We start from the raw sequence: 23,943 nt of genomic DNA on the forward strand, positions 1-23,943 counted from the left end.
GAGATTACGATTGATCTGTGCTCTCGCTGCTGCCCTGCCCCTCCCGCCGCGGCCTGGCGGGGCGGGGGCCGGGACGGCTCCCCGCGGCCTCCCTCACACCCCGCCAGCCGACCGGCCCGGGGGGTAGGTTGCCAGCTGCTCCCTGCCACGGCTTGCCCCTCTCTGCCCCGGAACAGCACGTCACGGGGATGGGACTCCCTCGCCGTAACGCCGTTCCCCTAAATACGGGTGGCGCGGGGGAGAAAAAGGCGAGTCCCCTCCTTCCCGCCTCGACCTCCCGCCCCGCGGAACTACGTTTCCCAGAATGCCGCGGGAGGGTCCGGGCGAATCGCTCTCCGCAGTTGTCCCCGCCGCGCTGCCGTAGCAGCCGGCGGGGGCGGCTGTCAGGCGGTGAGGGCGGGCGGGACGCACCCAGGTTGTTGCTGCTGCCGGGAGGCGGCTGGTGCGGGCGGCGGCTCCCGCAGGAGGGGGCGGTGGCGGGGGGCATCGCGGCGGACCTGGCCCGGCCATGGACGAGCAAGCGGGGCCCGGCGTTTTCTTCAGCAACAACAACAACAATAACGCCCTGCTTCTGCCGCCGCCGACGGGCGGGCCAGGGCTAGAGCCGGGTGAGGCGGCGGCGGCAGCGGCCGCCGCGGCAGCAGCGGGAGGCGGCGGCGGCGGGGTCTCAGCTTCCGGAGCCGCCGCGCCGGTGTCGGCGTCCCGGGCGCAGTACAGCGTCCCGGGCATTCTGCATTTCCTGCAGCACGAGTGGGGCCGCTTCGAGGCGGAGCGCGCCGAGTGGGAGGCGGAGCGGGCGGAGCTGCAGGTAACACCCGCGACCTCCTTCCCTCCCCCCTGCTCCGCTCTGGCGGCCGCTGCCCTCCGGCTGCGCAGGGCCGGGGTCCCCGGAGGGAGCGGCCGTCCGAGCCGCTACCCCGGCCTCCCCTTCGTCTCCCTCTCCGGGAGGGAGCCGCCGGCCGGCTCCACCGCGGGCCATTTCCCTCCCCCTCGGAGGGCGGGCGGCCGCCGCCGCTGGGCGGAGGGGCGTGACATGGCGGCCGGCCCTGAGGGGAGCGGCCCCTGCCCGCCGCGCTGCTCTTGCCGGTCCTCCGGAGTTTTCCGGGTGCCCCTCCAGGGCCGGCCGCGTAAACTTGTCACCAGTTTCATAATCCGCTGTTGCAGATTGCCTCCGGCTTGTTGCGCGCCCGGCTTGTGCCGCTGCCCCTTCGCAGCGGGCAGCACCCCCCCTCGCCCCCGCGCCCCCGGCCAGGCCTGTGGGACCGGCCGCAGCTCCTCCGGTGTCCTGGGACACGTTACGTAGTGTGTTGTGTTGAAAAGCGATGGGGTTGAGGCGCTCCTTAATGCACTAGCGGAGTGATAGTGATCTTGTGGTTAAAGAACTTGTGAACTGCTGGCCTAGAGCCATTACTGTCAGATACTAAGGTGATGGGCACGTTACATCAACTCTAATAGTAGTCGATAATGCAACCTTCCTTGTTCCTCGTTGGCTTTGTTTACGAGGAAATTTCTGTGGTAAACCTTAACGCTGTCCACATTATCAGCTGCCCGCTGTTTGGTTTGCAGTTGGCCATGTCTGAGACTGAAAAGCGTCTACTTGGCTTCCTTTTCGGGTCTCCTTTCTTTGTCTCTTGCTTCCTGTCCATCTCTCTTCTTTCTGTGGCTTTCCTTGCAAGTACCACCGTCCTGAAGAGAATCTGGAGCCTCTTTAGCAATGCGAACCACTTCTCTGTTTTTGTTTTTTTGTTGTTGTTTTATTTTTTTAATGAGTAAGGAAGTCATCTTTTTAATTTTGCTTTCTATGGTAACATCAAACAACGGTTCTGAGAAGAGTGGCAGATGTGACATTCTTCGGTGAGGGTTCCCTTGTAGGAATTTAAAGGAAATGGTCATGAGGACAAAAGAATAATTTTTATTTTAACTTCAATGATTCAGTGAAAAATGTATTAGTAACAGTCATGTTTCTCTTTGTGCCATCCAGTAAATACTATGTAGAAAGTAACTAGCTTAGCTATGTAGAAGAACATCATGTGTCATATATCCTGTGGAGTCTTATAAATATCTTGACATTTTTTTCATAGCTGATAAAGATCTCAAAAATTGCTTTGGAGAGAAAAATCTGTTTAACAAGACCTAAGAAATTCTACCAGTGTGTTAACAGTAATAACACTTCACATATTTATAGTGCTCTTCAACAGAGGCTAGCATGCCATTCCTTCTCCCCCCTCCTCCCTCAAGCATCCCTCAAAAGCTTGGTAAGCTTTTATGGGTGAGACAGGAGGAAAGAAGTAGAGTATTTAAACTATTTGCTGAAGTCATGAATTATCAGTGCAGAATGGGAAATATAACCCGTTTACAAAGCTGTTTGCTTGAACACCTTTGGCTTTTGCCAAAACACCTCAATAAAGTTATAATTAACTGTGGCTGGCATTGCCACGAGCTGTAACAGCATTTATCTACTGCAGAGTCATGTTCAGAAAGGTGCAAAATTCTTGGCTGTCTCTATGGTCATCAGGCATTACGTCTGCTGTGACCGCTTGCAGTTGAATGTTCTTTGATCCGTGTGAGAGGTTTGTGTTAGGGGTTTAGCAGCTAGGGGATGGCTTTTAGAAGTTGTACATGTACAGCTGGAGGATGAGCAGCGTTAATTAAAAACCGGTTCTGTGCTCCTTCTGAATCCTTTTGTTGGCCTATATATGTGGAAATGTTTAACAGAATAATGGAAATTTGAGGTTGGGCAGTTTCTCTCTCGAGATAAAGGTGCAGTGCTCCTGATTGTACTTTACTAGTCTTCTATCCAGTGTAAATTTCAGTATTAGATTATCCACCCTCTTGGGAGGCTGTGTGGCAGACAACCTATTTTGTATGGTCTTCTTAGTAACCTGCACATTTTTTCTGCAATTCATGCTGTATCTTAGAGGTAGACTTCTTTTATCTCCAGTTTCTTACCCCCCCATGATATTTAAATACTTCAGATACTTTATGCCACAGTATTACTGTGCTTGGCTTCTGCTCTGTAGTTGTTGGTTAGTTAAGGTATACCCTCTTTCTAGAAAACACCTTGTAAGTTAGTCCCACTGTGATTTCCTATCTTCCTTTTCTTCGCCTCTGGGCTTCTTTCTTTTTCGCTTATAATTAATTGTGTGGAACTAAATGTGATATTCAGGCAGAGTACCTTTCTGTTGCATTATGTGATGCTTGTTCTGGTGACACACACCCAAATTTGTAACATATGTGAGTTGGCAGGCCAGGCAGCTTACACTGTGGTCTTAGTTACTGGTCTAGTACTGGCTTTCCAAGGTTTTTCTTCCTGTCAAGTGCCTGTATTTTGCTTTCCCTGGCAAATATTCATGTTTACTTTGATTTTCTAATTATTTTTCTTGAACTTCTTGAAATTATTGTTGCATGTATGTATAATCTTCCTCATTTGGGGTGAAAGAGGACTTCAATATTTATATCTGTGCAAGTATCATTAATAAGCTGTGTATTTGAAAAAAAAGAATGAAAACAAATCCATACAGGGTTCCCCTAGATGCGTATCTGCTGATTACATATTTCACATTTAATGCTTGCTTTCTGTTTAAGGTACTTTGACATCTGCAGATTGAAAAATTATCCTAAGAGTAAACTTTCATGATGCCCTGTGAAGTAATTCACTAGAATAAATGCTAACATTGTTAATCTTTATTTTAGTATTCACAAACTGTGTTTTGTAGCATCATCATTTATTTTCATATCTTTTCTGAAATTACTAATTTTCCTTTTCTTAGGTTCTTCTAGCAGCTGCTTGGGAAAGTTGGCAAAAAAGGGTTTCCTGTTCTGCAAAAGTTTTGAACTTCAGGTTTTTCTCATTCTGCATTTTTCTGGACCATGTTTGTGAAGCATTTCAGAGTTGTCTTTATGTATTGGACAAGCCCATCCCAAAATAGCCAAGTGTTTGATCAAATGCGTATGCAGGGCACTGAAATTTGTATCTTTGCTTGAGGCAAGTAGGATTTGAACTACCTCCCATATTGGTGTCTTGCCTTAACCATATGTCTTTTGACTGGTTGGAGGTGATTCTCTGTTGCGGATGTTATTTCCCTTTTAATTAGCCATCTGCCACCCCTAGGAGAGAGCGGTGGGGACCCTGACCCCACAGCCGGGACCCCTGCAGAGCTGAGTGCTGCTGATGCACGTCCTTGTCCCAGCAAGTGACAAAGCTGTTGAGCTCTGTGGCTTCTGGGCTGGATGAGCTTGGAAGGCTTTTGTGTGTGTGTGTGTCTGTGTGTGTGTATGGCTTTTGTTTTGACTAGAAATTTTGTCTTTGCAAGGAATGCATATGTTGCTGTGGGAAGTTTTGCTTCTGACAAACATTTTTCTGGCAAAAATGCTGATCTGCAGACTTTGACATTTCTCCACATTTCACAAATGTTTAGAGTTGCAACAAACTGCTGTGCTGTATGTAACCATGTGTATAGACACCCTGTATCCTGCTAGGGAATTTTGTAGCTCTTGTCCACTTGACTACTAAAGTGTTAATTTCTCCTTATAACTGTGTCTGAAGAGTAGTAGACTGGTTTGGAGTAGTGGGACCTTATAGGGTTACGTTAAAATTATTTTTCTTGGGTAAACTTCCCTTCAAAAAGGTTTGCAAGGAAATTAAGGAGAATGCATAGATACAACGTGCTTGTCTTTCCACAGCGTTGTTACAAACATTCCTTGTAAGACAGTGCCAAAAGAAAAAAAAAAAGCCGCAACTGATAGGGAAAGGGTTAATGAAATGAGATAAAATGTGGATAAATGATAGCAAACAACTGTAATAGAAGGAATGTGATGGAAATAATAGATGAGCACTTGAGGTGATTTATGGAAGTCAGATTTAGTAACGTTAGCTTTCGGGGGGGGCGGTGGGTCATGAATGGTGATCTTCCCTCTCGCTGCTGCTGTTCTGAGGCAAGAGCCAGGCAGTGAAACCAGGCGCACTACGTGGTAAGATTGTGTTCTTGGAGACAGACAAGTTAAAGTCATGAGGAGAAGGGGCAAATCAGACAGATGGCTGTGGCTATTTATAATGTGGTTTAGGACACTGGTTACTTGATTCAGAAATAGTTGGTATTTACAGTTTGTTGGCTTTTAGACAACAGTCTTATTGGATTAAGTTTCTAGTTAAAATCATTGTGATAGCTGGATAATCTACAAATGTTCAGAGAAAAAGTAATGAGCAGTGACTTGATGAAATCAGTTATTTAGTTAATGGAAAACTCCTAAAGATTTGGTTTGGCCCATAAAATAGAAGATAAAATACAGTTTGAAGAAGTTCTGTATGAGATTTTCAAATGTAATGACGTGGGTTGAATCTCTGAGATACTGTGTTAAAGGTGAACTGGCAGAAGTGCTATAGAAGTCTTTGATGTAATATTGGCCTTATGAGAAAAAATATTTTAAAGACGACAGTGATTAATGTTAAATTCCTCTCCACCCCAGAAGGACAATATTTTCAACTTTATTGTTTTAAATGTATTAGTTAAGTAAAAAAAAAAGGTGGAAGAAAATAAGCCATGGTCACAGTACTGAGGCATGTTTAGTTGGGAAAGGTGATGCTAAATGGGTGCCGGTGACTGCCAGATATACTTTCTTTTGCTAAGCTTTTTTAGCAAACTTTCTAATTGCCGAATTCATGTGAAGCAAAGAAGAGAAGCTTCTGTACTCTTCTTCTGTGTTTGCTTATATGCATGACTGCCAGCTAATCCCAATATATTCATTGATAAACTGTCATGGCTTGTTTTATTTAAGCCAGGAGGACTAGTGGGAGTGAATGCTGGATGATGAAAGAGCAACATTATAGAAATATGTAGCTTTTGTAGAGAAGTAGAATGTAAACAGAAACTGATGAGACTGGTTCTTTGCAGGCCTGTACCTGGTTTTTATAGTAATTTGATTTTTTTAATTGCATAAATGATCCAAGCATTCCCCAGCACCAGATTTTCCAATTCCTCTCCAATCTGTTAAACCTGTAATTTAGCTTAAATATAATGAAAATGTGTTTCTTAAATGGGCCTAACTCTTTCAGGACAGTGCTGCTGTAAATATCGAGGTGATGTGAACAGACAATTTTGCAATGTTACGTTGTCTCCAAGTGGTCTTTAAAGCTTACCAACGCTTTTCACAGAAAGTTGTACTTTAAAAAGGAAGAAGATTTTCCAGTTTTCATGATATGCTATAGAATTGTTGAATTAAGCAAAAATGAAATAAATTGTTACATTCAAGATAGAAAACTTTGGGTTTCTGTGTTAGCATATGGTGAAACACCCTATATTTCTTCACTGGTGCACATTTATAATTTAAATTGGTATCCCTGTGTCCCACTGAAGTTGTAGTCCTCCTTTTTCTGTTGAAGGCCTTGGCTGATGTCAGCTTTATTGCATCAGGGCTACGTAACTTTGCACTGTTTGAATAACAAGTTGCAAATATAACAGCCTTTATCGACATTTCAGTAGGTACTGAACCTGTATTTACTAATTGTAGAACAGGCTGTGTAAAATTCCCCAAGGGGAGAACTTTTGGTTCATCTTAATTTAATGCTAAAAAAAGTAAGGCTGTACAAATGCCAAGCCTCAACTAAAATGGATATCTGTACATGGTTTTGTCAGAAAATAGGTATTGGTCAGCAACCTGCTCACATATCTGGCTTCACAAGGCTGCCAGGCCTCGTCAAGCTCTAAGTTCCTTAGCTAAAAAGTGGCAAGAACTGACTTAGAAATAGATGGATTGTTATGTTTTGTTTTTAGATGCTGAGAAATGCTTAGATCTTTGAAACGGCTCTTTTGAACCACTTCAGAGTACTCAGGATCCAAGCTTTGCAGATAATACACTAGAAATAAAAATACTTTGAAATGTGAAAACAAAGGTTGCCTTTATCATAGTGACCTGTTCTGTATAGGTTGGTAGATGGATTAACCTAGAAGAGGTTTTTTTCCTATTTGAAAAGTTTGCTATATGCTAAGTAATATTAAATATTCTGAAAATAACCCAGTAACAAAAGAAGTTAAATTTAAGATCACGGTGTGGAAAAACTGCATTTTTTTCTGCTCTTAGCTAGGAATGTGTTTCCCTATAGGGCAGGATTGCAAAAGCATTGGAACAAAAATGGCATGCACGATATTCATATCCAAGCTTGTAAACAGGAGGTGAGAACAAAATCAGTTATTTTTGTATCTGTTTCACTTGATGCTCTAGTCAGTTCAGGGTGGTGATGCATGCGTGAATACAAGGACTAGCTGCTCCTGGCTGTAGGAGCGAGAAACAGGAGTGTGCTGATTGCCTTTGCAAATGCTTGTGTGATCAAGTCTGGTTTGCTCCTCTTTTTGTTGCCACAGCCAAATCTAAAAATCTCCTCCAGATTTGTTCTCCCTTGTCTTGCTATACCCCAAGTGATTCATTTAGCCTGTGAACTTCCATTATCTCAGTTTAAATGTGGGCCGTAAGTCTGTTCATCGGTCCTGGTGCTGACTGCTGTTGCTGCATTTCTGCCTTTCTTGTACAGCAAGTGGAAAGGAATTATATTTGAGCATTTGCCATTTGGACTGCAGCTCATAATAATGCGATTATTTTGTGACATGTTATTGCAGTGTTGTCTATAGAATTACATCACGTTTAAAACTTGCTCTCTTTTTGTCCTTACATCAGCCTACATAGAGCATGCTCCTGGGACTCAAAAGGAAGAAAAAAAAAAGTTAATGCTCACCACTTAAGTGTGCTACAAAAATGACTGGAGGATCAAAGAAACTTTTTGCTTATGAAGAATGATTAAATAAGCTGAATACACATTGCTTGGCTAACTCAGCAAGTATTTTGATGTTTGCAGTGAAAGGCAGCAGTGGAGAATAGAAAGACTGACTATCTAAACAGAGATCTACCTAGTAAAACACTTCAAACTGCAGAAAAAAAAGTCTTCCTGTTGTTTGAGATGCTCAAATTAGTAAGCAAGGTATTGCCAGGAATAAATTACTAAATAATTTTTTGATTCTGGATGACCTATTAGGAGTTTTGAATTCACTGACAAGAAATTGTTTTTCAAACAGTTCTAAAAGAGATGAAGAATGTAAGTAAATAGCTTTTTCAACCATCTCTTTTTTTTTGTGCCATAAGCTACATCTTTATCTTTTGGATGGTTTAATTGTTTCAGGGCTTAGTTCTGATGCCAGTTTTAGAATATCTCTGAGAGGTCCACCAAAAATAATTTGCCAGTAGCAGATTGTGCTGTGCATTAGTCCCATGAAGTGGTATCGTCCAGTGTGAGTGTGCAGGTGATAAATGGGATGATGTGCATCTGCGCGGGTTGAAACTAAATATGCCTCAGTGCCTGCTGCTTGTTTCAGCCTGTGGCACCACTTCAATTTAGTGTTATTGTAAATGGCTACAGGTGCTTAGAACAGCTTCCTAGCCTCCGTTTGCCTGGAGTGCTAGTGGGTGGGCGCTGCACTGTTAAGTATGGTGCCTGAAAAATTGTTTGCCGGTTGTACAGACCACTGATATTTCCCTTCCCCCCTCCCCTCTGCCTGTTTTTTATCTATTCTCTCTTCCCCCCACTCCTCCCCCCCGGAGCATACCTATACTTATTTGCAAATATGCTTAAATATGTAGTGCTTCAGTGAGCCAACTATAATCTAAAATACTGAGCACCCTGGCAGCCTGCAGAATCCTTCTGGCAGATCTTGGTAGACTGGTTAGAATGACTGTTTGAGGCTGAATCATCTGTATATGTATTTAGTTATTTTAGCTATCCACATATTTTTTGCAGTACTTTTCTTGCAGTTTTTTCCCCTCACTCATTCTCTTTCTCTCAGCCGGTGAAGACCTTGTTGAATTATGGAAGCAGCCTATACAGAATTGCATGTCTTAGTAACTCTTACTTTGTCAGATGATGCTTGTTTACCTTCAAGTGCCCATAGATTTGAAGTGAGGTTTACTTTAAAATGTTAAGATAAATATTTTAAAGAAAAGAATGGGACAGCTTTTTATAGTTTGAGAGTCTTAAGAATAAAAAAAAAATCACTTTTTAAATTGAAATAGCTGTAAAATGCAGTTGATACTATGCATCATTTGTTTAGCAGCCATAGTATTGTTTCTTTTTAAACATTTTCTGTTAAAGATAAATATTTTTTGATCTCTTGCTTTTCTGTAATGTCAAGGTGTCAGCCTAAAACACTGTGCAGGTATAATATACTTTTTACCATCCTTCTTGTGGTTGCTGATTCAAGGAAGTGTAAATTTCAGTTTACTTCTTTAAACACTGGTAAAATCCAGATTTATTGAGATGCAATTCACTTATTTGATTATATTGTTATGGCTGCTAAGCCTGTATTTGGAACTCGACAACATTTTTAAAAAAAAAAAAAAGTTGTTTCTAACCCAGCGCTACCTAAAACGTTGCCTCACCCTTTTGTCTGCTTCACAGTAATGTGACCTTAGAGTCTTTGGGGAATTTCTTAAAACAACAATGCTATTGCATGTTAGATTTTTTTTTTTAACATAATGAATGTTGTTTTTAAAATCTCTCGGTCAAGAAGTGGAGTAGTTAATAAATCTACAGTGCTGTTAATTTAGACCAAATGTGTGTGAAATGTCTGAGTTTTTTTGTAGTTGATAATACTAAAATCTTTAACAAGATAAAGTGGGGGGAAAAAAAACTGGACTGTCCAATTGTAGCTGAAATAGACTGGTTTTTTTCCTTCTTCTCACTCTCTTGATTTTAATTTCACAGTTGAACTGTAATACAGTAACTTGTAGCACTTAGCCTGGATTAAACTTAAGGCGGATGCTGCCTTGATTCCTTGCTGTGGAGCCAGCGGGGCAGGGTGCTTTATGGAGATGATGCGCCCCACCCATAAGGCACAATATGAATTTTTGCGTGATCCCCGTAGGCATTTGAGAGATTTGTGATGACTAGCTTACAACTTGATGCATTTTAACCTTATTAGCTAGAAGGTCAGTTGTCGCAGAACCTGTTTGTTGGGCATATTTGTGAATTCTTGAAATTTTTGGCAGACCTTCCCAGGAGTGGCCAAAGCACAAGCGTTAGAACAGTGTTGCAGATCATTCAAAGCGGAAGCGATCCTCCTTTGCTCCCCTACTCCCTCAGGTAGCGCGGGCTTTGAGTTTGACTTGTGCTAAAGCTACAGCCATGGGAAATGGCCTGTGCAGTCTCAATCTGTTACGATTCTGCTGTTTACATCAGAATTATAAGAAAACTGTAGTTGTACAGTTCAGTTATACATTTCATTGTGTTTGAACCCAGAAGTCTTGTACTTTAAATGTTTGCACAGACGTTTAGACAGGTATTGGCTAAATATTTTGATCGGAAATGGTGAACCTAGAGTTATCGCTGTTTTGTTCTAGAGACTGAGAAAGTACTGCTAGATCTCATAGTTTGTAATTTTAGCTATTTAAACTCTGTATTCACTTAAGTTTTCATTTATACTACAAGTTGTTTCATTTATGGTATGAACATTTAGGTTCCTTGATGTATTTTCAGTTTATTGCCAAACATTGTAAAGAATGAAATCTGCTTATGACATATGCACTGTTACAGTATTATTGTTAGTATAAAATTTCAGTTATTATTTTAATGCTGTCCTATATGCGTTACAAATAAACCTGAATACTGTCATTAAGAATTTCTTAAATAAAATTCGAGCTTACATATATAACTAATGTTTTGTTGTCCCCTGAGGCTGACTTAATTCTAATTATCTAGTACTCACATAAATGAGGGATAAGGGTCACTAACATCCTGTGGGAAAGAGAGGGAACGTTCTCCTTACTTTTTGTATATTATGAAAAGAATCAAATGTAAGCATTCTCATTTTCATAGCCAGAACTTCTCAAAAAATGATGAGTACTGCACATAAGGATGCTGCTCAGAAGAAAAGCATAAACAAACTATGCTAGAAACTGCATATTGCCCTTTCCAAGGAGAGAGCGAAATTATTCTCAAGCCCTCTGGTGCACTTGTCTGTTTCTTGATTTGCCAGTAAAACTACCGATCTATAAAATATTTAGTAACCTTGAAGGATGCTGGCAATAAGCTTGCGTAGGGCTGGAGAGATGGTTCTTGGGCCATGAATTCTACTCTGTTGTTGCTTCATGCTTTTTGAGTAATAAGCACAAGGATTTCTTGGAAGTCCAGGAAAAAGAAAAGTTCTAAGTCATCAGTTAAGAGCATTGGCATAGCACTGACAATAAAAGATGTCCAAAGAATCAATTGATATTTCTTCCAGTGCTCTTTCTTCCTGTACAATATGTGTATAATACATGTAGGCTGCCAGTGGCCCAGAGGAGGTAGGACACAATCCTTTTCCTTCGTGCTGAATCGTAAGACATAGGTGCTTCAGCTGCTGGCATAGAGTTGGGAACGTTTACATTAGTTTATGCACTTTAGAAGCTTCTGGTAACAGTTTTGAATCTTGATTCTCAAATGGTTAGTCAGACAAGTCATGGAGTCAGGCCTGCCCTGTATTGGAAGCATGTCTCTGCTCATTTTCACATAAAGGTGGTGTTGTATGATAACTCTTAATCAAATCCATTTACATCTCTCTCTCTTACAGAAGTAAGCTGTGAAAACTACTGAGAAGTTACTTTTTTTTTCCCCTTTGTTTAGTCTGCTACCAGTGGAAGATTACATTAACCTCAGTTGTTAGCATGGTAATGCTGGTTTGACCATTGTAGTAGAGCAGTGTGTCACCCAGGGCACTAATGGCTGTCCTTTGCCAACCTGCTCAGTAAAAGTGCGTCAGTTCAACCTGGTCAGTCAGTTCATTCTTAGCTAGAAATTGCTTGTAGACAGCAGGTCACATCATAGATGATTTCAGCTTGTGTCCTGATGTTATTGGATGATCTTTTTCATTCCAGCCAAATGCATATTTATAGCATGTTCTACTATTTTTAATAGTGTGCTTTGATGTTCTCTTACTTTTTTGCTTTAAGGGCACTTATTTATTTCTGCTGGGCCTGTTTGGAGGCAGGGAGAGAGGAATCACTGTCACAGTGATATGCATTATAATCTGAGGGTCTGTACAGTTACTGCAAACTAAGTTGTATGTGCTTGAGGTGTTCCTCTTGTTACTGAGAGGGATGATGACATTATCGAGATGATGTGCTGCTTTCATAGTTACATTCTTCAGGGTGGGAAATGCTGACTCCAGCGCCACCATTTCTTTCTTCTGTGCCTTTTCCTAAACCTGAGCATAAACCAAACGTTAGAATTCAATTGTAGTTTTGTGTTCATCCCAGTTAGTGTTTAAGTGAGGAGAGGCTTAATGGCAGAGCAACAGAGGCCTTTCTTTTGATTCAGCTGAGGTTTTTTTGGCAGTCAAATACATTTACGCCATTAAAGATGAAGATTGACTTCACTACAGGGCAGCCAGTGTTTTCCAGTCATCGTAAACTGGCTGCTCTAGTTGGTGACTGGTGGTTAAGGATTCTTCAGGTGTCTGTCAAGCTGTTTGCTAGCTGTACTTGAGCAATGAAATTATGTCAGCTGGTGTCATATTTTAGAGCAGCTGCTATAGCTGGCCACCAGCAAATGGCCTTTTGGAGTAAGGTTCGTCTTGCCTGATCTCCAAAATGCAACAGTTTGTTGTACGCATTTCCTCTGTAGTTGGTGGAGAGAAAATGGTGTTTACAGATGCTGTTTTTCTCACCTTGGAGGGGTAAAAATCTGAAGTCAGACAAGTTATTCTTGACAAGTGTTTGTCTCCATTAAGTAAAATATCTGTGGGCAAGGTTGTGGCAGGTGAGGAGAGGATACTCCTGCTCATCTCTCCCAAACTTTCCCTAGAGATTGGTACAGACTGCAGTACCTATAGAAAACACTGCTTATAGAACTGCAATGGATATTTATATAAATGAAGGGCTTACTGGTCTTAATATTCAACAGCTGATGGTCTAGACTAGTTGCCTTTTATCCTGTTTGTGCTGCTGAAGACACAGGTGAGATACTTGGAGACTTAGCTGCAAAGGTGGCAGAAAGCTTCTCACCCTGAAAATGGCAGGTGGCTTGCAATGCAGGTGAGGCCAAGGCATGAAGTGGTGGCTGCCCATACATATTTTTGTCCATAAGTGTATTCCTGAGTTGAGAGAGCATAAGAACCTCCGTCTTACGAGGGACTTGATTTGAGCATGAGGTACAAAAGCAGGTAGTTCTACCTTTATGATTAGGAATAAGTATCTTGCATATTACAATTTTCTGTTCAAAGGAGATTTTTCACAGGCAACTAAATACTTATTGTCTGCTGGAAGTCGATAAAGCTTAGCTGTCTGTTTTCCACTTGACTTATTACTTCTATACCACTTCTCTCCTTGTCTCCCTCACCAAAATAACTTTCCTTTTTTCCATTTTTTTCTCTCTCTTAATTACAGTATTTCTGGAGAGCTTTCTTTAACCTATTTTAGTAAGCATTATAATTAACACTTGGCACTGTATTACAAACACAGTTTTATTTTTCTTTTAGCCGAACATGCGGTACTTCAGTTCTTTGACTAGTATCATATATCTCACATGTATCTGTAGAACAGTACATTAATTATATACTACTTCAGTTAGTGAGCAGAAATACTTTATCATCTCCTGCTTATTGTTAGTAAATGCTTTTATTTGCTGAAGGCTTTTTGTATGCTTATTTTATCTATTCTTTATCCTTTATTGAATGTTTAGCCAAGAGAGGAAATAAACCCTGTCAAACAAACTAAAATTGCTTTATTTCTTATCTTTTTTTTAATCTGTAATAAGCATGCAGTTTAGAAGGCTTATCTATGCCGTGTTTTGTCTATGCATTTAATGTTTATGAAACACAGTAAGCCAGTTTCTTTTGAACTGTACAAATCAATTTTAAAATAACTTGGGGGAGACACACACTTAAGAGCTATGCTGAATGATTTTTGAGGAAGCAGATTCTAAATTTAACACTTCCTTTTGCAGGCCCAGATTGCCTTTCTTCAAGGTGAAAGGAAAGGACAAGAAAATCTGAAGAAGGATCTGGTGCGAAGAATCAAAATGCTGGAATATGCGCTTAAACAGGAAAGGTACGCTGCTTTAGTGCTGAGTACATGATGAAGAAATTCTGAAGACATGCTTTCTTTTGCCTTTGTATTTGACAAAACCAATAAATATTTCTTCTGTATATGTTCAGATCTCAAATTGACAAATATTATTATAATACATAAGCCTAGTAGTCTAAATGTCCTCATTATAATAAAAACAATGGCTAATATAGCTCCAAAAACATGCCAATAAAACCCACGGTTGATCGATGATAAATACTTTTTCCTCGGTAAAATTCCACCTAACTGTGTAGATTATAACCCAGATTTATAGTGTATTCTCTTTTTCTTCAAAGTACTAGCTTTGTTTAACAATATCTGACAGCTGAAATCTTGAATAATTGTCTTCAGTCTAGTAATTACTAGTTTTTAATCTTGCTAAATTTTTAGTCTTTTCAGTATGATAGACTCTATAGGAATATCTTCTGGAGGCTCATTGTGTGAGGAGTGAAAAAATATTCATGTTTACCAGTTAATCAAATGTCTGTTTCTTTGTTCAGGGAGATTTCAGTAGAAGTCCTCAGTCTACTTTACCATTTATTCTTACATATACTTTCCAGTTGTTCTAATATTTGAGGAAAACAAATTGTTTGGGTTTTTTTATCATGTTTCCAGAAGTCTTTCTGTTCAACTTATTTATTGTAGGCCAAGTTTAGTTTTAAAATTGTTTGTATTATTAGTAAAATGCCTTTTAACATTCTTGACCAAAGAGTATATTTATGGTACTACTACAAAGCAATCATTGCTTACATAACATTTTCCTATCAGATAATTCCTACTTCTCTTTAATAAAATACAAATAAAATAAACCTCTTTTAAATAGTTTGTATTAGTAGAAATAGTATTTGAAACATACTCATATGCAAATGAGATATAGGATATTACAGCTAGGTAATTTTAAAAGGACAATAAGAGTTGTACATCGCTGTGTTGCGTTTAGATTTGCTCATCTTACATGGGCTGCTTTACCACGTGAGTCATGTCTTGCACCATCCAGTTTGGCTCTTTCCGGTAGTAACCAATTCATCCACTAGCATGGAGCTGCAACCAGTTTCCTGGCCAGAGTAGCCTCAGCTCCAGCATACTTGCATCCCCTTTGGGGAGTTCTCAGAGGAATGCTTAAGGTAGATAGGTTTTTTGCCCAGGCCTTGTTATGACACTGATCTTATATCAAATAGCACAAAAAATATCAAATGTATGCATAATGGAGATTGCTGTTTATAGCTGTGGAAGGCTTACATTTCAGGTGTGATTCTAAAGATTAGAGTCAATTCAAAAGGAAACTGAGGCCATGGAGTACATTCTTGTGCGGTTAAAGCCATCCAGAGAGGCCTTGACAGGCTTGAGAGTTGGGTCGATGTGAACCTCATGACATTAAACAAGGTCCTGCACATGGGTTGGGGCATTCCCAAGCACAAATACAGACTGGGCAAGAATGGATTGAAAGTAGCCCTGAGGAGAAGGACTTGGGAGTGTTGGTTGCTGAGAAGCTCAACATGACCCAGCAATGTGCACTTGCAGCCCACAAAGTCAACCACATCCTGGGCTGCATCAAAAGAATCGTGGCCAGCAGGTCAAGGGAGGTGATTCTGCCCCTCTACTCCACTCTGGTAAGACCCCACCTGGAGTACTGTGTCCAGCTCTGAGACCCCAACATAAGAAGGGCATGGACTTGATGGAGCGAGTCCAGAGTAGGACCACAAAGGTGATCAGAGGGCTGGAGACCTCTCTTATGAAGACAGGCTGAGAGAGTTGGGGTTGTTCAGCCTGGAGAAGAGAAGGCTCCAGGGAGACTTTTAGCAGCCTTTCAGTACCTGAAGGGCGCCTACAAGAAAGCTGGAGAGGGGCTTTTTACAAGGGCATGTAGTGATAGGAGAAGGGGTGATGGCTTTAAACTGAAAGAGGATAGTTTTAGATTAGCTATAAGGAAGAAATTCTTCACTGTGAGGGTGGTGAGGCACTGGAGCAGGTTGCTGGGGCAGTTGTGGCTGCCTCATCCCTGGAACTGTTCAAGGCCAGGCTGGATGGGGCTTTGAGCAACCTGGTCCAGTGGAAAGTGTTCCTTGCCATGGCATGGGGGTTGGAACCAGATGATCTTTAAGGTCCCTTCCAATGCAAACCATTCTATGATTCCATTCTGTGATTGTAAAGAAATGGTCTAAGGTATATAAATTCAGTAAGATTTCTTGTATTTCAAAACTGAGGGAGCTATTCCTCATTACTTAGGGTTATCTCTAATACTTCGTGTTCATAACTCAGATAATTTTAGATAAATTGCTAATTTATCAGGCTATGTATATACATTTCTGTGTGCTACCAGGGAAGCTGTGTAAGATTAAAAAAAAAGAAATCAACAATCAGACTTCCATATGGTTAGTGAAAATGTCCCCCAGTTGCATTCAGTAAAATCCACCTAAATTAAGGCATTTAAATCCTGATATAACACTGTCAGGATTAGGAAAAAACATCCGGTGGTTTCTTAGCACTTTTTACATAGGTATCTTTTATCATTTCTTGTATTTTTTTTTTTCTGCAGTGTATTGTATTAGGCTTGGTTACTCAGGTCAGTAGGCTACAGTCAGCTGATCTGATCCAGTTTGACAGTTTCAGTATGGGTGTGCAATAGTTTTTAAAGTAAACGTGACGCTTATGAAAGGTGTGTGCTGGAGACAGCTATTTATAAGAGTTTGTGGTTTTAAACAGCAGTATTATTTGCCAGTTTCTGAAGAAAGAGTCTTGTATTTCTGCTGGAAATGTCTTCCAGAAAGTGTTCTTGCTTGATACTTAAAAGAATGGCAACATACTGAGCTTGGAAGCACTGTTCTATTTCCCAGCATTTTCCTAAATCAGCCATCAGCCTGGTCAGGCAGTAGTCAGCCAGAATGGTGGCTGTTTCTATTGGGATCTTAGAGCTAGAAAATGAGATCCTACCAGGTAGAAGGAAAACATTTCTGGTCAAGTTACGGGAGAGGTGGTGTGGGTGAGAGGGAGCAGGGAAGCATTCCTGTGTTCCTTCGTTTCTGCCCTGGCCTTGCAGCACACCAAATCTTTCTTAGCTAGATGAAGTAAGTTATGAGTAATGGGACAGAATGTGAATTTGTGGCCTAGAGTAGTCAATCTTTGCAATGCCCTCAGGAAACCATGAGCAAGAAATGAGTGACATTGGTTTTCTCAAATACATGCTTTTATGTGCTGCTGTTCTGTATAGTGGGTGTTCAGTATTTCTTTTATGAACCAAAGGTTTTTGAAGTTTATTATAAACAATAACTTTGGAAGCATTGTCATTGTTCTCTGTTTCATGGCACTTATGTAATTTTATAGTAGGTAAGGTAGAAAATGAGTTTTACTTTCAGATTATCACGGTTTTCTGACAAATTTAGTTTAATGTTTGATCTTCAGTAGTTGTAAGATTACCTTTTTGTTGTGTGTATGCGAAGTTCAGTTATTTCTCCTGAGGAGTCTTAATACACTAAAAGCAAAGGGCTTAGAAGGAGGTAGTTAATAGTTAAGCACTACCATTTGTTCAACAGCAGTTTTGATGTAGTTTTGCCAACATCCAGTAGATTGCAGTGTGAGGCTGTTCACAGTGGAGGGTTACTTTATATTACTTTATCAATACTTGCTCCACCACCAGTAAATTGCATTGTTTCCTCTGGATTTTCAGGGGTAGCTGAAATGTAGTACTGTTTCTCTCAAGTACATGTCCTGTTTTATCTAGTCTAGCTCACTTCCTGTCCTGACATATTTTAATCAAAGAACTGGACTCCTGAGCCATGTCTCTAGAAACACTTGATTTGATTTTATGTTGTTTTCTGCACTGGTGTGTCTGATCAGTGTAAGGCTGGCGCCTTCTCCCCTGGGTAGAATATCTCGCCGTGCTGTTCCTGGCAGTTGTTCTTGTTTATGTCTCTTGGTTTGGCGGCGGCTCCCAGATCTTCTACGGATGTTTTGGCAGGCTCCCTCAGCACAGCTGGATCAGATGCTTCAGGTCTGGCGACAGATATTTCCAAGAAATAGTGGCCTTTTTTGATCGGGATCAAACTTGTTTCTCAGTGAAGTATTCAGAAACGTTTCACTACTCTGTCTTAGGAAATTCAGAAGGATGAAAGCTTATGGCCTTCTCCAAAGCAACTCTTGAACTGTTGTGGCAGCCATGTTGAATATTTCCAAGCACTGTTTGCACAGAAGACACAATTTAAAAAAAATACTGCTAATCAAAATAGGAGAATTGCGTAATGAAGTGCAAAAGCCAGAGTGGTGGTAATATTCATACTTCTCTGAGTAAGGGCATCTACCCTGTAACATAGTTCCACAGCCCCAAAACAACTTTTTTCCAAACAACTTGATGGCTAGTTTTGAGATTAAAAAATACCTTCTATACAGTTGTATCCTTCTGTTAGTTATTTTTCAAGTAATTTTTTCAGTCTCTGCATACTGTTAATAATTCAGATGCAATTTTTGGAAATTGAAGGTAAATCATCCAAGTTGAACAAGTTACAGATAATAAAGGTTCATCTTTTGTGATTTGTTTCCTTTCTTCCTCTGCCCCAAAACCACTCTCCTCATTTTTGACCAGATGATACAAAGGTTGGAGAAACTTTGATTTATTTTTTTTCCTTTACACTTACTTACAGAAAAAAATAATTTGCTCTTTTTTGTGATAATTGTATCTCACTGCTGTGATGTGTGAGCTAGAGTTTAATGTGAACTGCAGAGGTCCAGTTTAAAGCTGTTAATAAGTGGACTATGTGATTTCTGAAAAAGCAGAGAAATTAAGTATGACAGGTGGCTGGGAGATGTTCTGTTGTAGAAATAGATTAAATATAAACATGCTAATGGAATAAGGTTTGTTCAGAATTCATATAGAAGAGAATTAAAGTTTCTTTTCTGAGAAGTTTCATAGCCTTTGACTGCAATATGTGTAACTGAATGGTCAAGGCTCTCCCTCTAGTCTTGGAGTCTGAATCGTTGTGTTCAGCCCTTTCCTTATGCTTTAGAAAGATGATTGATTGTCTTTCATACCTGTGACATTTTCAACTGTACCATAAGGTAGTTTCTAATAATGAGATCTCATACTTGCTGCCTGAAGAAGTGTAGAAAATATTTCCTTGATGGACTGTTAGCTATCTATATTCATTTTTTTAAAAAATTATTCCTCTGAACTTTAGAAGCTGACCATAGCTGAAGGTGAGTTCACTGGGTCAAGTACTCTAACATGGTATTCATGTTTGTTTCACATCTAACGGCTGTCTCGCTCAGATACCTGAGTTTATACTAACTGATTCTAATTAATTCAGGTTTGAGTTTGGCATTGGGTTTTTTTGTCATTTTGTGCAGGTAAAGGTCTTTGGCTTTTTAACTTTCTCAGCAATATTAAAAATAAGGATTGCTTTTGGGGACTGTCAGCTCTTCAGTTGTCTGTCTTTGTTAGGACAAGATTCTTCTGCCCTATCTATATTTCTACTGGTCTCTGCCTGTGACACCCAAAGTCAAATCTTCTGAAAGATGAAATCTTAGTCCAGCTTGGCCTTAAAATAAATTTAAGGGCCAGAGGTGTACAAGACCATGTAATCTAGGTTATCCTCCTGAAGAAGAATAACAAAGGCTTTAAAAACTGTTGCATTATGAGAAGGAACCAGTTAAAAAACCTGCTACTAATAGTTTTGAATGTAGATAAAATTAATAATCTCACTTTGCTGACCTGGTTTTATAATGCCTTTAATGAGTGGGAAAGACTTCAATAAGAAGAATATTAGTCTTGATTTACAAGGGGAAGAAATTTAATAAATAAGCATACACAGATGTAACAGATTGGAATAAATATACTGAGAAGTTTAAAAAATATGCAGGCTGAATTTTTGAAAAATGGAGTTTGGAAAACAGGTGACAGATCTGAGAAATAGTAGAGGAATAAGGAATGTTCCTTCCAGTTATGCTAGCAAACATTTTCCTTTGGTTCTTAGGGTGAAAATTGTTAACAAAATTATTAACAAAACTTATTAACAAAATAAAGAAAAATTAGTGAATGCATGGAAGATAATGGAACTTACATATAAGATCCATAAGCAAATGCCTCATGCCACAAAACTAACTGGTCTCTGAAATTATTTGAAGGAATTGAGTAGAGCACAGTATAGGTCACTAATCCAGATTAAAGTAAAATATTATATGTGCTCACTTTTGCTAAGTCAAAGTGGATTAAACACTAGGGTCACTTGAACTGCTGACTGCATTACAACTTGAAGTTTTTGACAAAGTGTGGTGTTTAAAGTTGGTGAGGTTAGGTTAGTGATAGAGTAGGAGATTTCTTAGTTCTTGATTAGTCCTTCTTATTAGTGATGGTGGGGGAAAAAGTATGCATAGCATAGTATTTAACAATAATGAAATGCAGTTGTTTACCAGGGTAACATCTCTCTGCTGCTGAGATGTAGGAGACAGAGAGCTGGGAAATTAAATACTTTAAGCATTCAGCTTTAATTTTGTTCTATTCTTGGTTATGCTTTTCTGTTCTGATCAAAATGTTTATTCTTCACTTACTGCTGTTAACATTTTTCAAGTGCATCCTTTTTCCTTTCCTTGCTGGTTGCTGCTCTGCTGAGTCAGTTCCTTCATCTGTCTTTGTTGCTATGTGTAAAAGGCATTTCTTCACTCTGCACTTACCCTTCTCATCCAAAATTAAATGTTTATTAATTACTGTTAATTAATGTTAATTAAAATGCAGCTGGATTAGTGGGAAACTAGTACTGTTGATTCTGAAGCATAAGAACTACCAAGCATTGCTTTCCTCAGCACCGTTTTGTTAGAAATAATGGGTTTCTTGTTGAAATATGAAAAGGCAAGAAAACCCACTAATGTAATGAAGACGTCTGAGAAGCAATCAAGAGGTGCAGGTAACTTGAAAACATTATCTACAGTCATTCTTGATACAGCCATTCAAGCTTAGTGAGACTTGCCTCACAGACTTATGAAGTGTGACACCCATTAATTTTTTTAAAAACAAATTTTAATTGGAAGAATTGCCTGGTGAGTAGGGGAGCTAATGAAGCCCATTTTCATGTTGGTGTATATGAGAGTTGTTTGGTTTTGGTTTGTGGTTTGTTTTGTTTTTTTCCCCATTCTTTTTGTCTTTAGTAGCCTGTATATTGCTGCCTTACCCTAGCTCCATACATTTGCATTGGAGCTGCATGTGTGTGTGTGCTAGTTGGTTTTCCCGCCAGTTGGTTTTCCCACTACTGCAGGCTGCATGCCCAGCATTGCCTGAATTCTTCCCTGCCTTTCATTCAGGGTAGAAGCTAGTATGAGTGCTGCTTTTCTACCCAGTTATCAATGTCTACAAAACTTTATAGGAAATCGGGGGGTTTTTTGAGTCATCTAAATTTTCATGTCTGGCAGAAAACAATCGTAGAGACAAAGGTTACAGTGAGTGTGAGAGAAGAGGGAACAGATTGCAGAACTGTCTTAAGGCTCTCTTTGCCTCAGTTTCTCTGTTACTGTGTTGTAAGTCTAATGAATCTTGAATAACTTACATGTGCATTTGTAATGCTGTACTACTGTGGCATTATTTAGTGTGTTTAAAAGTCTATGACACTGACTCTGTAGGATGAAACTTTTCAAATTAAGCTTTTTCTTCTAGCTACTTTTATTGTCATCATATAGCATGCTTTGTGATGTTTATTACAGCAGGCCTTCTGTAGGCTAAATATTTTTGGAAGAGAAGTTTCTGGTTTTGAACTTGGTCAAGTGGCAGATCTAGCAGCTTTAAGAGAAACTGGTGTAGTTGGGCTGCTGTCAGTGCTAAACCTTATTTAGAAAGGTTCTAGCTGAGAGCCTGCTGCTGTGGGAAAGCACAGCATTTTGAAGAACAAAACTAAGGTTTGCTTAATTGAGGTGTCAATATGAAATACAAAGTAGATGGCACTGAACTGACATGGATAGTAAAAATGTTTCATAGTGATGGCTAAAAAAAAAAGGCTGCGTTAGGGAGGGAAGCAGAGAGTAGCACATGTCCACAGGGAAGAAACCTTTTCTGTAGTAAGAACATTTTGTAAAACCTGCATTTTACTGATCCCTGTATTTCATCAGTATTCACTCTGCAATTATGTGTCAACGTTGGAAAAAACAATTAAGCAAAATTACATATCTGAAGTTTTGCTAAAATTGTTTTGGTTTGTTCCTAGCCTAGAAGAAAGGAGTGGCTTTTCAAGTGAAGACAGGTGACATTTATGTGCTTAGAGATACCCTTTAAATGTGCTAATAGTTTTGTGTTTTTTTTTTTTTTTTCTTTCAGGGCTAAATATCACAAATTGAAATATGGCACAGAATTGAATCAGGGAGATATGAAGCCACCAAACTATGATTCTGGTAAGAATTTAGTAAGAATGAGTTCATTACTGGCATAAAAGCTTAACTTCGGTTTGTGCAAATGGTGAAATGGTAGTGTTGATAAAATAAGCCACTTAATGGAAGCAGTGGGAATAGAGGTAATTAAAGACTATATTTTACTCATGTAAAGTTAAAAATCCTAATGCTCTGAAAGAGTCTGTTAATAAAAAAGTTTAGATTTAAGAAAACCTACACCCAAATCAACAAGCTGCTCCTGGAAAGAATAATTTTTCTCTTCCCTAGAAGTGTGTATGGATGTCTTAGAAGAGGTTTATAGCTATAGAATCCTTTTATCTTTGAATAAATCTTCTGAATAAAAAGTTAGTGGCAAAGGAGATGAAATGTATAGTACATAATTTTTTGTTCAAATACCTCAATGGTATCCCAGGAGGAAAAATAATGAAAGTGCATATTAGACATAAGTGAGAGTTTCAGGGTGGGGAATTTATTTACAAAATTGCAATCATCACTGGAAATGCATACAACTAGCTTCAGTGCTATGCTGTGAGAGGACAGTTTTTCACCTTCATCTCTGGAAAGCTCATTTGTTTTTCTAGAGGTTGCATTTCCTACTTCACAGAAATAGTTTTAAGCACTGAACTTGAGGGATTAGGAATTTAAATTACTTCCTTTCACCCTGCTCTCTATCTCCCTGTTGTTTCCTCGAGAGAAAAAAAGAATGGTTACAGATATCTTGTTATGGGTCAAGCCCTTGAAAGGAGAAGTAATAGGTGGTGATTGTTGTATCTCAGTCCCCTGATGCTCCTACTACAGCAATGAAACTAGAACCATCTGTATGTAAAGGAAGGATATAGAAAGTCTGGTTTACTGTCATGGCTAATTCTTATCTCATTGGATTCAGAAAGTCATTAAAAACAAACCAACAAAAAAAATCCAACCCAACACCAACTGATGAAACTTTACACCAGGCTTTTCTTGTCCAAGCTGTAATGAATTTTTGAGAAATTTTATTTTACATTATTATCAAGGTTATTTCCTTAACTGAAGAAATAGCTTAATGTGGTGTTACTGAGTGAAAAACCCCAATCTGTATCTGGACCACTAGAAAACCTTGTACTGATCATACCAAGATCCTAGACATCCTTGTTTTTTGTAATATCTCAGGATGCAGATATAGAGTGTTGTGTCAGTTTTCAGCTGAGGAATGTAGTGCAAGGCCTGGCTTGCCCAGCAGAGCCGTAGCTAGTGTGTTACTTCTGCAAAGTGAATGTTAGCAGAATTACCTTTGTTAAAATTTTGTTATACTGATCTATCCCATTGCGTCCTATATATGTAGCTGTCAGAAATGTACGCTTTTGTTCTATATCAAACCTGGACTGATTAAAGATACACACTTAAAACAGAAACTTTGTTATCATGCTTCTTTGGAGTTATCTTTGGAACATACTTGTATGTCCATATCTTCCCCGCTCTTCCTTGTCCCATTCCCCCCCTGTTTTTCCTGCCTGGTGAGGAAAA

The 23,943-nt window shown here is 39.8% G+C and overlaps 1 protein-coding gene across 1 annotated transcript in view; it reads left to right on the forward strand.

Moving 5' to 3' along the window:
* The first annotated feature begins 289 nt into the window (after positions 1 to 289).
* Positions 290 to 23,943, forward strand: part of STRN (striatin) — a 73,665-nt gene continuing 50,011 nt past the window's right edge. Inside the window, 6 exon segments of the mRNA XM_075089283.1 lie at positions 290 to 323; positions 326 to 439; positions 442 to 476; positions 479 to 808; positions 13,961 to 14,064; positions 22,370 to 22,443. Of these exon segments, the coding sequence (XP_074945384.1) occupies positions 305 to 323; positions 326 to 439; positions 442 to 476; positions 479 to 808; positions 13,961 to 14,064; positions 22,370 to 22,443 (676 nt within the window). The 5' untranslated portion in view covers positions 290 to 304.

The sequence above is a fragment of the Phalacrocorax aristotelis genome, chromosome 3 (genome assembly GCF_949628215.1).
Source record: "Phalacrocorax aristotelis chromosome 3, bGulAri2.1, whole genome shotgun sequence".
Taxonomy (NCBI): domain Eukaryota; kingdom Metazoa; phylum Chordata; class Aves; order Suliformes; family Phalacrocoracidae; genus Phalacrocorax; species Phalacrocorax aristotelis.